Source organism: Bubalus kerabau, chromosome 7, assembly GCF_029407905.1.
Source record: "Bubalus kerabau isolate K-KA32 ecotype Philippines breed swamp buffalo chromosome 7, PCC_UOA_SB_1v2, whole genome shotgun sequence".
In the NCBI taxonomy this organism is placed as follows: domain Eukaryota; kingdom Metazoa; phylum Chordata; class Mammalia; order Artiodactyla; family Bovidae; genus Bubalus; species Bubalus kerabau.
The window spans coordinates 24,641,958-24,656,971 of record NC_073630.1 but is presented as its reverse complement, the minus strand read 5'-3'; the positions used below and the strand labels follow the sequence as shown (position 1 = coordinate 24,656,971).

The 15,014-nt window shown below is 35.7% G+C and overlaps 1 protein-coding gene across 6 annotated transcripts in view; it reads left to right on the top strand.

Annotated features, from left to right (window-relative positions):
* CENPE (centromere protein E) overlaps window positions 1-15,014 on the top strand; it is an 84,322-nt gene that overhangs the window by 13,831 nt on the left and 55,477 nt on the right. For all 6 annotated transcript variants that reach the window (XM_055587858.1, XM_055587861.1, XM_055587859.1 and 3 more), the window contains exons 9-16: window positions 1,131-1,182; window positions 2,982-3,069; window positions 3,633-3,762; window positions 4,702-4,821; window positions 5,717-5,875; window positions 9,240-9,384; window positions 11,282-11,370; window positions 12,857-13,024. In XM_055587858.1, coding sequence (XP_055443833.1) covers window positions 1,131-1,182; window positions 2,982-3,069; window positions 3,633-3,762; window positions 4,702-4,821; window positions 5,717-5,875; window positions 9,240-9,384; window positions 11,282-11,370; window positions 12,857-13,024 — 951 coding nt within the window. The remainder of the gene's footprint in view (window positions 1-1,130; window positions 1,183-2,981; window positions 3,070-3,632; window positions 3,763-4,701; window positions 4,822-5,716; window positions 5,876-9,239; window positions 9,385-11,281; window positions 11,371-12,856; window positions 13,025-15,014) is intronic.

Below are 15,014 nucleotides of genomic sequence, written 5' to 3'. Positions count from 1 at the left end.
TTGGGGGGCTCCAAAATCACTGCAGATGGTGACTGCAGCCATGAAATTAAAAGACGCTTACTCCTTGAAAGGAAAGTTATGTTTAACCTAGATAGCATATTCAAAAGCAGAGACATTACTTTGCCAACAAAGGTCCGTCTAGTAAAGGCTATGGTTTTTCCTGTGGTCATGTATGGATGTGAGAGTTGGACTATGAAGAAGGCTGAGTGCCGAAGAATTGATGCTTTTGAACTGTAGTGTTGGAGAAGACTCTTGAGAGTACCTTGGACTGCAAAGAGATCCAACCAGTCCATTCTAAAGGAGATCAGCCCTGGGTGTTCTTTGGAAGGAGTGATGCTAAAGCTGAAACTCCAGTACTTTGGCCACCTCATGCGAAGAGTTGACTCATTGGAAAGACTGATGCTGGGAGGGATTGGGGGCAGGAGGAAAAGGGCATGATAGAGGATGAGATGGCTGGATGGCATCACTGACTCGATCGACGTGAGTCGGAGTGAACTCCACGGGTTGGTGATGGACAGGGAGGCCTGGTGGGCTGTGATTCATGGTGTCGCAAAGAGTCGGACACGACTGAGCTACTGAACTGAACTGAACTGAAAATGACCTCTGGTTGCACAGTTTAAAAGAGCAGCTCATTCAAGGAATGGGAGGAGGAAGGATAAAATCAGCAAAGCTACACTGAGCAGGTAACATTTGCCTTGGATCCTGAATAAAGAACATTAGAGGTAACAGAGAATGGCATGGGGTAGCACTTGGAAGTATAGAAGAAGTACATGAGGTATTCAGGGTGTAGTGAGTAGTTCCGTATGAATTAGGCGTAGGTAATGAATAGATATAAGGCTGAAGCAACACAAGTGCCTGATTGCAAAGAATCACATTCAGCATGATAAGGTTCTGAACTTTGTGTAGGAAATAGAAAACCTGTTCTGGCGGCATTATGGAGATATATTGCGTTACAAAGAAGGAACAAACGTTACAGATTGGTTTGACAAGACAAGGCCTAAACGGTGGGGTGAGAGATGAGGTCACAGGTGGAGTGTTCAGGTAAACTGCGTGATTAAAATGTTCTTTCAGTGGTTTGGATTTTATCTCCAGTTATACTTTCTAAAGGTTTATTTCCATCTGTCTTACAGAATTTGGTCGATCTTGCAGGCAGTGAACGGGCTGCTCAAACAGGTGCTGAAGGTAAGGAAAACTTATGAAACACGACGTTGACTTATGAAACACGACGTTGACTTGAGTGTCTTCCAATTCTTTTGCAGAATATAAGTGCTGCCGTGCATTTTAGAAACTAATAAAGTAAGGATAATAATAATATTGTGATAAAAGTCCTCAGTGTAAAAAGTAGCTTCTGTATCTGACTAATTATCTCATTTGGGATACTATGTGTGTGTTAGTCACTGAGTCGTGTCCAGCTTTTTGCAACCCCATGGGCTGTGCGTCCCCATGTGACCCACCAGACTCCTCTGTCCGTGCAATTCTCCAGGCAGGAATACTGGAGTGGGTTGCCATTTCCTTCTCCAGGGAGTCTTCCCTGGGCCAGGGATCGAACCCATGTCTCACACTGAAGGCAAATTCTTTACTGACTGAGCCACCAGGGAAGTCCTTGGGCTACTATACCATCAATTTTTTAAAAAGCCAAAACTATGCAGTTTGTAGAATTGTATAGCTGAAGAGCTTATGAGAGTACCATGAAAACCATCTAAATTTTCATAATTAGTAAGAAAATTCAGAAAGGTCATGGGGTACACAATTACTATTCAGACATTAATAATTCTTAAAGACAACCAGCTACAATATTTAGTGTACAAAAATATGCAATATACAATAATAGGTTAGAAGATGTAATACCTCAGAAGAAACTCAACAAAAATTGCACAGAGCCAAAAAAATAAAACTTCAAAGACAGACCTAAAGGACATAACCAAATATTAATACATAAACAAATGGAAACGCACACTTAGATGGAAAGGTGCAAAATCATAAAGATGTCAAGCCTCCCTCGTGTTAATTTCCTGCAGCCTGACATAAAGTTACCCAGCTAAGCATGGCCTATCTCCACCAAATCAGACCTATGAACAGGAAGTACATACTGTTGTTTCAAGTTGGCTTATTAAATAACAGTATTATAGCATCAGCTAAATAATGCATCTATGAAATAACAGCTATTCAGAGTTATTTGATGCATTATTTTGTGTGTACATAGTAGATTGGAATCCTACATATCCCTCAACAGGGTTCTGGGTAAGAAATTTCTGATATGTCCATACATTGAAATTCTGTGTTATGAAAAAGAAAGAAAAAGACCAGTGTTTACTAATCTGATGCAAGTGAAAAAAAGCAAAGGACAAAATAGTATATGTAGTATGCTACTATTTGTCTGAAAATTAAAGAGAGAAATGAGTGTATATGAACTTGTATTTCTAAAACTCTCCAGAAGAATAAATAATAAAGATGGTTTCCTGGTAAGAGGGGATAGGAAACCTGTCGTGGTTGGGGCATAAAACTGGAAGAGAGCTTTTTCAGAGTACTTGTTCTTTTTTTAATGTTAGAGTCATGTGTGCATATTTAGTTTTAAAATTAAAGATTTTGGGGTTGTGAGTCCATATAGGGACAAATTTGGCTTTAAGTCTGTAGTTGTCTGTATTTGAAGTTTTAAAAAAACTAGATTCAAAAGGAGTAATTAGAGGGGATCTTTTAGGAAATGGACTTTTCCTCCCTCTTGTTCTTTTTTTTTTTTTTTCATCTTTTTTGTTGTGCTATTTCTCTCAGATGATAACCTTTCTGATTCATCTAATAGGTGGGAGGGTAGGGAGAGAGCACCTCCATTGGTGATGTTAAAGGTAGACTCAGATTTAGTCCAAAACAGAGACTTCAACATCTGTCCCTTTAATTTCTACTTTCTCTCATAATTTGCTGATAAATAAGGTCATCATCCAATACAAAGCTCAATATTAGTATTTATATTTGTTTAATAAATACAGGTTTGCGACTCAAGGAAGGCTGTAATATAAATCGAAGTTTATTTATTTTGGGACAAGTGATCAAGAAACTTAGCGATGGACAAGTTGGGTAAGTATACCCCACTGTACATTTGTCTGTTAATACTTATGTTTAAATTAGGTCAAAAATTTTAATAGTTTTGTGTGTGGTTGCTCAGTCATGTCCGACTCTTTGCAACCCCATGTCCTGTAACCCGCCAGGCTCCTCTGTCCATGGCATTTTTCAGGCAAGAACACGAGTGGTTTGCCATTTCCTACTCCAAGGAATCTTCCTGACCCAGGGATTGACCCATGTCTCTTGAGTCTTCTGCATTGGAAAAGGCAGATTCTTTACCACTGCGCCATGTGGGAATCCCTTAGTGACACTCAAAATATATGTACCTATTTCTTTCATATATTCGAAAGCTCTCATGACTGAGCATTTGTGGCTTCTTATACATATGATTGTGTCCTACTAAATTTACTTTCTGTATTTTAAATATTTTTTTTAGTTAATAGTTTCAATCTGCCCCGTATAACCTGTAAAGAATTAATTTTATAACTATAGCTATTTTAAGGTTCTCCATTAAAAACCAACCAATTTTGTTATATAAAAACTTTCTTTTTTTCTTCCCAAACTCATTTCTCTTTAAGTGGTTTCATAAATTATCGAGATAGCAAATTAACACGAATTCTCCAGAATTCCTTGGGAGGAAATGCAAAAACACGTATCATCTGCACAATTACTCCAGTGTCTTTTGATGAAACACTTAGTACTCTCCAGGTGAGTTTGATTTTTATCTCAAATTAATATGAGGGGATATCATCTTTAAGAAGGAAAAATTACCAACTAAAAATAGGTATAGGTCTTTTAATTGACATAACATACCTGATAAAATAAGATTGATGTGTTTTTCCAAAATCACAAAATCCAAAATCCATTATCCCACCTCCACAATTTCTGCCACATTCAACACTATTTTATTGAAATTGACTTGATTTTTTATTTTTACAAACTCACTTATGAAAGGAAACTTTATATCAGTTCCATAAATGAAGAACTAATAGCACTTAGAACAAATAGAAGGTGACTCAAAAAACATTTGTATGTGTTTATAACAACGACAACAAAACTTCTAAAACTCCTGCTAGCCATTTGTTGCCTGTCTTTGCACTGAGCCTAGGTCCTGCATTTTATGTTTAAAGAAAAAAAGGAGGAGGGTTGGGGTGGGAGAACTGAATTGTCAATAGAATAGCTATCTCAATGAAGGATTCAGTGTCATATAATGGACACCTTCATGTACCCACTTAAAGTTACTCCTGATACACTCTAAGAAACATTGGTTTAAATAGCTACTGAGTACTAGATCTAGGTACTGTCAGAGAAAAAAGATAGAAAATAGAGTCACGGGCTTCACAGAATTGATAGTCTTATAGGGAAGACAAGACCTGTCTTCCAACGTGATTGCCTTGGATTAATGCTTAAGTGGCTAGTAAATAGGGTAGAGTTCAAAGGAAGGAGAAGGGCTTTTGATGGGAGCACTACTGGCCTTGTTATGGAGACCTAGAATGCTCTCTGTATCAGAAGTATTAAACTACCTGGGAAGAGTACTGATTTTTTTTTTTCTTTTTTTTTTTTTTTACAAATCTTAATTACAAGAAAACCAAGTATTATTAATTTGTGTGTATGTTGAGTGCATAACACTTCTGCATTTTTTCCCAGTTTGCCAGCACTGCCAAATACATGAAGAATACTCCTTATGTTAACGAGGTATCAAGTGATGAAGCTCTCCTGAAAAGATACAGGAAAGAAATAATGGATCTTAAAAAGCAGCTAGAGGAGGTATGTATGAACCATGTATTTCAGTAAAGAGAAGAGACAGATTTAGAATTGAGATCTGCCTAAATGCCCAGAGATTCTGAAGCCATCAATAACTGAGCTTTTAAACTGAAAGTTTAAAACAATTTTCAACCAAGAAGAAATCAACTCATACAAAATTTAGTTTAATATACTATAAACTAAAAGACTTGGTTTCCTGAAATTATTTTAGGTTTTGTTTTTCATTTTCAAAGGGCAAAATTTGATGTTTTCAAATGGGCCAAGTTGACAGAGTTTTTTAAAAAAATTATCACAAATACATAGGAAATTAGGTTAAAAAAGAGAGAGGCCATGTATAGTTACCTAAAACTACTTTCCAGAGTTTCACATTATCTTGAACTTTTCTTTCCAAACCCAGAATAGGAATTCAATAAAATAGGATAATCACTTATAATTGTAATTTGTTTGTTCTAACTATTATGGCCCTCGATTTTGTGTAAATCTTGCATTCTGGTGATATTTTTAGGAGTGATCTAAAATAACAAATGGTAATCTTATGAAAACATCTCTTCTTTGCTGTAGGTATTCAAATCTCTGCTTTTATGATCTCTCTGCCTTCTATTTATATATTTTAAGCAGTTAATAGACTTGCCTTAGCTGCATTGTAATAGTTTTACACACAGCATTTAGAATAATGACATAAGAAGAAATGGTTATTTTACTTTATTTTTAGTTTGAGAAATTACTGATTATGGTAACTGTGTACTAGAGTTCTGCACATAGAGTATGTTTTATTTCAATATAGTTAAAATTCTCTTAGTTCACATACAAATTTCTATTCTGTTCTTTTAAGCTACTTTCAAGGTTTTAAAATACAGCCACATTTATTATTAACATAATCCGTTATTACATTCTATAGGTTTCTTTAGAGACTCGAGCACAGGCAATGGAAAAAGACCAACTGGCCCAGCTCTTGGAAGAAAAAGATCTACTTCAAAAAGTCCAGATTGAGAAAATCCAAAACCTAACACGGATGCTGGTGACATCATCTTCCCTCTCATCGCAGCAAGAATTAAAGGTAAAATTTAAAAGATGACAGCTTAAACTTGGTATACAGAGAATAGAACTGGACATTCCTATATATTTATTATATAAATATTCATTTATCATCTTTCGCTACATTATATTCAAGAAACCAAGAACCTGTTGTATATTTGAAGTTCGTTAAAATTACCGATCCCTGATGTAGAAGTACTAATTCAAGGATTCAAGCTTACTACTTTAGTTTTCTTCTAGGAGTTTTATGGTTTCAGGTGTTAACATTCAAGTCTTTAATCAGTTTCAATTGATTTTTATATATGAGAAAATCATATATTATATACATGTAAGTATAGTGGTCCAGTGTAAATGTTTCTTACTTACGTGTAAGTAAGATAATGGTCCAGTTTCATTCTTTTACATATGGCTGTCCAGTTTTCCCAGCATCACTTACTGAGCAGACTGTCCTTTCCCTATTTTATCTTCCTCGTTCCTTTGTTGTAAATTAATTGATCATATATGTGAGGGTTTATTTCTGGGCTTCTAGTCCATTGTTTTTATGTGTCTGTTTTTGTGGCACTATCATACATATTGTTTTGATTGCTATAGCATTGTAGTTTGAAATCAGGAAGCATGATGCCTCCAGCTTTGCCCTACTTTCTCAAGACTGTTTTGGCTATTTGAAGTCTTTTGTGGTTTTCAGTCTACAGTATAGCCAAGGAATCTGTTTGCAATAGGTTTCTTAAGAAATTCTTATATAATTCATTAGCTGATTGGAAACCACGGGTGTCTGAAGTATATTGGAATATTTTCTGTTTAAAGAAACAAGAATGTTAATATCAAGAAATTGATCTAGACTATAGATCAGCATAGTAATCAAAATTCTGACTTCCGATTTGTATGTTTTTGTTTTTACTAGGGTTTTATTTATCTGACAGATTTTTTTTATTTAAGAAGATAGCCTTTGGATTTCAACTCCCTGGGTATGAATCCCAGTTCTGTCAATTCCTAACACCTCACCTTAACCAATTTCTCAAATATACTTTGCCACAGTTTCCTTATCTGTGATATAATAGATTGGTCCCTACTTCATAGGATTGTTGTGAGAATTAAGTGAAGTAACATACAGTATGTGCATAACACTATACTTTACACTCAGAAATCCTCATTAAATGTGTACTGCTAAGATTATTACTGGGCTTTCCTGGTGGCTCCAGTAGTAAAGAATCCACCTGCCAACATAGGAGACAGTTTTAATTCCTATTCTGGGAAGACCCCAAATGCGGAGCAACAAAGCCTGTGCTCCACAGCTATTGAGCTTGTGCTCTAGAGCCCAGGAGCTACAACTAATGAAGCCCACCTCGAGCCCATGCTCCACAACAACAGAAGTCACTGCAATGAGGGGTCCACTCACTGCAATTAAAGGAAAGCTTGCGCACCAACAAAGACCCTACAGAACCAGAAATAAATATGTTTTTAAAATATATGTATTATTAATAGGTATCATGTACAGATCACCACACTAAGTATAGAGACACTCAAGATCTGTTTCTTGACTGAGTGATGAGTAGAAAATAGCCCAGTGGAAGGTATAGGGAATAGTATTTCAGAAAAACACATATGCAAAAGCTTGAAGTTGTGGGACAACAATATATTAGACTTTCTGGTGGCATGGGCATTGTAAACCACATTAAGGGATTTGAACTTTGCATTTTGCTAAAGACAAGGAAAAACCTTGTATAGAATGTAATTGCAATTGCATTTTGGAAAGGTGTGATTGCTATGTGCATCAGATTGATTTGGCCTCTACAAGGATTGTGGTTCTGAAGATGGGAGAAATTGGATAAACTGGAGAGCCATTTGGGAGGCAGACTCAACTGGACTTTGTGGTTGTTGGAAAGGGGCAAGGAAAGAGAGAAGGAGGCATCCTGAATGACTTGCAAGCATTAGTAGGCTTTCTGGGCAGTTGGTAGTGTGTGTATTCACTGAATGAAGAGTAGTGGAGCTGCTCAATGTTTGATTCAGGACATCTCCATTTTAAGAGATCAGGCAGTTGGAAATGTGAAAGGTCTGAGATGGAGATGTTAGTTTGGGTATTAACTACAGCTGATCCAATTTAAAGTCCTGGGAATGGATGAGCTTGCCCTTGGAGCATGTTGAGAATAGAAAGAACAGAGGGTCAAACACAGAACTCCAAGAAACAACAATTTTTAGTCAAAAGCAGAATAAAAGAATCCCTAAAGGAGCCCATGTTGAGCTCTAGAATTGAAAGGAAATCAGGTGAATGTGGTAAGCAGTGTCACGTTCCACTTATATCTGCTTACAGATGCTGAAGACAAAGATGCTTCAGATTTAGAAATGAGAAGCTTATTTGCAAAAGCAGTTTGAGTTATGTGTTGGTAATAAAAGCCACCTTGCTGTGGGTAGAGATACCCAAAGGGATGGGATCTTGAATATAGTTGAAGAGTCTGGCCTTAGAAGGAGAAACATCTGTTCATTTCAACAAGGACAGAAGAAGGAATGCTTTTGTAAGTTTAGGCTTATATTGTCTTTGTGAAATAGGTTTAACTTTTCTGCTGAGATATCAAGAGATGGTTGGAGACACACGTTCATAGTGCTCAGAGTTTGAAATAGTATAGCGCATGGTGTTGAGCTGAAGGTCATTGGAGTAAAATATATATGTACAGCTGGGTTTTGCAGAGCAGGCCGTGGAAAGGGCTGGCTGTCTCAAACCTAAAGGTAGTGTGTGTAGAGGCATGAAAGCGAGCAGTGTATTCTGGGAACAGCAGTTAATCTTGAGATACAGTGCAGTAGACAGAAATGATCCTGAAGAGACAAAGAAGTAGATACATGATGAGGACGAAGATAGTGTATAAACTAAAAAAAAATGGTAGCTAGAGAGAAGTGAGGAGGCAAGAGTTTATTTCTTTAAAAAATCAAAAGCAAATAAATAGGCTTGAGCATTTGTAAAGCCAAGAAGAAGGAGCTAGGGAAGGTGGCAGATGACCAGATAACTGAGGGAACGGAACTTGGTACCCCAAAGTGCTGTTGATAGCTATGGGGTAGCAGTAGCAGCTGTCCCTTCCTTGTAACACCAGAGTACTTGAAGAGTTGTATGTCAACCGATTCCTTTCAGTTATGTTCCAGAAAAGCTTATAAGTAAACCTTCAGATAGAACATATAGTGTAAATGATGGTTTCATCAAAGTTTTCAGGGGTTAAACACTGATCTGAAAAGCTTGAATATGTTTTCTTATCTCAGGATATCCTTAAACTATTAAGATACTAAACTCAACTTAGTAAAAATTCCACCAAGGCAATGGTTTTTTAAAATGGAAACTAGTTCCTTTGTTTTACAGTATATGAGCCCCAATCTATGTGAGGTAATTTTGATTTCTTTTTTAGGCTAAAAAAAAACGAAGAGTCACTTGGTGCGCGGGGAAAATTAACAAAATGAAGGACTCAAACTACGTAAATGAATTTAACATGGCAGTGAATGTAACAACAAGAACACATAAGGCTGCTGTAAGTTTAGGAGAAATTGATGAATGTGAGTACTTTTCCAATTACTTTCATTTATGAAAGCATTTCTATAAAGAGGGACATTTTTTTTAACTTTATTTTTTAATTGAAGGATAATTATTTTACAGAATTTTGTTGTTTTCCTTTAAACCTCAACATAATCAGCCATCAGTGTACATATGTCCCCTCCCTAAAGCAGGACTTTATTTATAACTCAGTAATGTAATAAACACATTTAAATAAAATGTATGTATTAATATTTTAAGTGTAATTACAATGGAGATAATGAGAAAGTTAAGTGATTTTTAAAAAGTGAACGTTCATGAAGTTTTCTATTATTTCCACATCTCTTAAGAATGATGATGCATTGTAGTTGAAGCACACATTTTTGTTCTAATCATTATCCAGTTAAATTAGTATCCACATAACATCAGCCTTAAACTACTAATCTTGAAAGAATTCCTGTGTTTACAACAGAAATCTGTTTCAGAATTGTCCCCAGCTTAGTTATAAGTATTTTTAGGGGCATTTTATTTATTTATTTTTTGCTGTGCTGACTTTTCTTTATTTTTTTTAATTAATTTATTTGAATTGGAGGCTAATTACTTTACAATATTGTAGTGGTTTTGCCGTACATTCACATGAATCAGCCATGGGTGTAAATGTGTTCGCCATTCTGAACCCCTTCCCACCTCCCTCCCCATCCCATCCCTCAGGGTCATCCCAGTGCACCAGCCCTGAGCACCCTGTCTCATTCATCAAACCTGGACTAGCGATCTATTTCACATATGATAATATACTTGTTTCAATGCTATTCTCAAAGCATCCCACGCTCGCCTTCTCCCACAGAGTCCAAAAGTTTGTTCTTTACATCTGTGTCTCTTGCTGTCTCACATATAGGGTCATTGTTACCATCTTTGTAAATTCCATATATATATGCCTTAATATACTATATTGGTGTTTTTCTTTCTGACTCACTTCACTCTGTATAATAGGCTCCAGTTTCATCTACCTCATTAGAACTGATTCAAATGCATTCTTTTTCATGGCCATGTAATATTCCATTGTGTGTATATACCACAGCTTTCTTATCCATTCATCTACTGATGGATATCTAGGTTGCTTCCATGTCCTGGCTATTGTAAACAGTGCTGTGATGAACATTGGGGTACACGTGTCTCTTTCAATTCTGGTTTCCTTGGTGTGTATGCCCAGCAATGGGATTGCTGGGTCGTATGGCAGTTCTATTTCCAGTTTTTAAGGAATCTCCACACTGTTCTCCATAGTGGCTGTATTAGTTTGCATTCCCACCAACAGTGTAAGAGGGTTCCCTTTTCTCCACACCCTCTCCAGCATTTATTGTTTGTAGACTTTTTGATAGCAGCCATTCTGACTGGCGTGAGATGGTACCTCATTGTGGTTTTGATTTGCCTTTCTCTGATAATGAGTGATGTTGAGCATCTTCTCATGTGTTTGTTAGCCATCTGTATGTCTTCTTTGGAGAAATGTCTGTTTAGGTCTTTGGCCCATTTTTTGATTGGGTCATTTATTTTTCTGGAATTGAGCTGCATGAACTGCTTGTATATTTTTGAGATTAATTCTTTGTCAGTTGCTTCATATGCTGTTATTTCTCTTAGGGGCATTTTTAAATCCACTTAAAATAATCAAATCTCAAATTTAGAATTTGCCCTTTTTATCTATACTGTACTAAGGATCCATGTATTTTATCACTTATTCTAACCAGTGATGTTAATTCACACAATAATACAAATGACCATATCTGTTTTTAATGTATTCTTGTCATTCATATAGTAAGTACATATTAGTTTGAGTTTATTACCTCTAATGAGAATTTTTTTAATCTTTGAGTTTTAAGAAGCTTAATAACATATTTATGGATAAATTTCTTTTCCCTATAATTATAGCTCTCTGTTCAGAGTCTGATATTTTCAGTAACACTGTTGATACATTGACTGAGATAGAATGGAATCCAGCAACAAAGCTACTAAGTCAGGTAATTTAAATGTATTTTGCAGAACATTATGCTTTTACTCTTTTTAAAACTCATTTGTTATTGGTGTTTATTGTTGTTGTAACACATTTCTAGCTCTCAGTTAATTTCAGTTACAGTTTTAGTTTCATTTAGGGCTTCCTGGGTGGCGCTAATAGTAAGGTGAAAGTTAAAGTTGCTCAGTCCTGTCCAATTCTTGGCAACCCCATAAACTATAGAGCCCATGGAATTCTCCAGGTCAGAATACTGGAGTGGGTAGTCTTTCCCTTCTCCAGGGGATCTTCCCAACCCAGGGATCGAACCCAGGTCTCCCGCATTGGAGGCGGATTCTTTACCAGCTGAGCCACAAGGGAAGCCCAGTGGTAAAGAACTCACCTACCAATGCAGAATACTTAAGAGATGCAAGTTCAATTCCCTGGGTTGGGAAGATCCCCTGGCAACCCATTCTAGTATTCTTGCCTGGAGAATCCCAGGGACAGAGGACCCTGGTGGGCTACGGTCCATAGGGTCGCAAAGAGTCAGATGGAAGTGACTTAGTGACAATCCCCTAGGGATAAAAAGGGTTGACTTTTAGTGTCAGAATTCTCAGTTGTATATTAGAAGAATGATACATGTTAGGGAATGGTAAGATTGCCAGATAATACTGAAAATTAAAAATACGTGTCTATTGTCTTATCAAGAGTTTAAGAAATAAGGAATAGTATAATCAATACTATAGTAAGTTAAATTATATATTTACTTTCTAGGCTTTTAATGTTCAAAGAAATATAGTTTTACAAATGTATTTATTAAAGAAAATTTTATTTTCACTTTGGAGGAAAATTGCAGTGATTCTTGGGAATTATTATTACCATTAGCTGACCATTGCAACTAGTTTTAATTAGTTAAGTATTTAGACAAAGTGTTTGTGTGTCCCTAAAACATACTATAGAAGTTCAGTGTATTTTGAAAATCCTTGATGTTAGTTTTGTTTTTAACTCATGGTTTGACTCTCAAACAGTATAGAAAGGAAATATAGGAAAAACCTAGCAGCCACTAGAGTTTTAAAGATCAATAATCTCTGTTTCACTTCTTAAATTCAGAGATACGTGAGAAATAAAATAGTAGTCAGACAAGTTAAATTATCAGCTTTATAACTAACGAGTTTAAAGACCTGTATTCCATTTTATGAGCCCTACTCCTACTTTTGACTTGACTTTTCCAGTCAGGAACAGGCAGATCATTTGTTTATATGATCCTTTTTTTTTTTTCATCCTAACCCTTTCAAAATAGTCTTCTTCTATTCTGAGTTAGTTTACCAAAATTGCAGACCCTTTACCTTACTCTGTATCAAGCTGGACTGTTAAAAAGATATTGAAAAAGAAAATGGCCTGAACCACCAGATGATTCAAAGTTAAATTGATTATTTGATTAATCTAAATTTTAGTTAAGAAAACAAAGAATATATGATTAGACTTCTGACTTGAAATTTTGGTTTTGTTTACAATAGGAAAACTTAGAAAGTGAATTGAATTCACTTCGTGCTAACTATGATAACCTGGTACTAGACTATGAACATTTAAGAAGAGAAAATGAAGAAATGGAATTGAAATTAAAAGAAAAGAATGATTTGGATGAATTTGAAGCTCTAGAAAGAAAAGCAGAGAAAGATCAAGAGGTAAAGAATGTGGAAATGTGAAACTAAACTAAAAACACAAGTTTAAAGGAAGTATTCTCTTAAAAATATTTATTTCTAAACTTGAGATATTGAAGATGTACCTGTTTTCCACATATATACACAATTTAGAGAATTTAAGAAATAATTTATTTATATTATTTTAAAAATAGTTATATCATATTTGTTTCTCTTGTGCTTATGCACAAGAAGAAATTAAGAACATCTTTAGGAAGGTTTGGTGAATCTGCCTATTGATGGATTTGTCTTGAAGAAATTATTTCCTTATAATTTGTATATTAAAGTATTTAATTTGTTGAGCATATGAGAAGTGCTGCCTAGACTATAGCCATTTCCTTCTGAGACCAACATGAATTTTAATATCCAGCTGAATGTTTTCTATATGGATACTATCTATTAATGAATTTTGTTTTTTAGATAGTATATACCTAAATAACTGTGTGTAGTATTAGGCTACATGTTAAGCTAATGCAGAAGCCATCAGACTTTGGGACTTGGAAACTGTCCAAAAGATTCAAGAGATTTCTTAGTGTAGAGTCCTTAACCTAGAGTTCATAAACATTTTGAAATTATTTTATGGAATTTTGGAGTCCATATTCAGTTTTCTAGAGTAAGGATCCACAGCTACTATCAGACCTGGGACATGATCCTTTAGTGAAGTGAAAGTCTCTCAGTCATGTCCGCCTCTTTGCAACCCCATGGACTGTATAATTCATGCAATTCTCCAGGCCAGAATACTGGAGTGGGTAGCATTTCCCTTCTCCAGGGGATCTTCCTAACCCTGGGATCGAACTCAGGTCTCCCCCGTTGCAGGTGGGTTCTTTACCAGCTAAGCCACAAGGAAGCCCGACATGATCCATGAATCCCCTTAAAAATGAGAGTCAGTGTTTTGGTGTACGTAAAATATGAGTTAATTTGTAGCTGCTTCTCAGATTTCTGTGTGGAGAGCCCAGAGGGACACAGTTCTTTTATCTCAGTTTCATAGTTTCTTACCTGTTTTTCTTTCTTAAGGAAAAAAGAATTCTGTGCCAAAAGTTCTACCTACAAACTGTAGTATATTTACTTCTATATCTCATAGGTATAGCCTGAGAGGCAAGAATCTGTAAGTTCTCCACAGAGTTCCATTTAACTTGTTTTAAAATTTTTGAATTCACAAAATGTAAAACATCATGAAAAGAAGAGTGGACTTCAACGTGTAATCTGAGTTTTATTGAGAGGGAAGTTCTAGTATCGTGTTTAAGAGCATGGTCTCTGGAGCAGACTAGCTGGAATGAAGCTCTAGTTTTGCTGTTTATTAGCTCACCACAAATTTGAGCCTGGCATGAATTGTGGGCAAGGCTTTGAGGAAGTCATCAAATCTCTCAGGGCTTACTTTTCTGTGTATCTTCCTTCTTGCAGTTAAATTGGGAGCTTTTCAAGTCCCCTTCTAATGCCAAAATCTTACCTAATTTTTTATATGTATCTTACAAATAATATGGTATAAAATTAACTTTGGGCAATTTATATCCAAAGTGTAGCAATAATGTCTCTAATTTTTCTTACATTAAATAAATATATTCCATTAATCATTAAAAGTGAACAAATTCACCGAATTAAATCACATACAGAAAGATTACAAAAATAACGCAGTCTCACATCTTGATTTTTTTTTTCCTTTTTACCATGAAAGGGATAAATAGTCCTATTCTCTTCATTTTCACTTGGACACACTTTGAAATTCTAGGTTCTGTGAAGTAACCTAAAAGTTTTAAGTAATACAAACTTAATCTGTTCAAAGACAGTTTTACAATATCCATTCCATATTAAACTAAAACTGAAAGTCTGGGTGTAAGCAATGAAGTATTTTCTAAAACCTACATTTTGGGGAAAAGTTTAGCCAAAAAGGAGTAAAAGTCAAATTACAGCCTTAGGACATGTGACCATTGTCCTGGCTTCTAAGGGTTTTGTCAAAAATCACTAAAGCTGTGGGTAA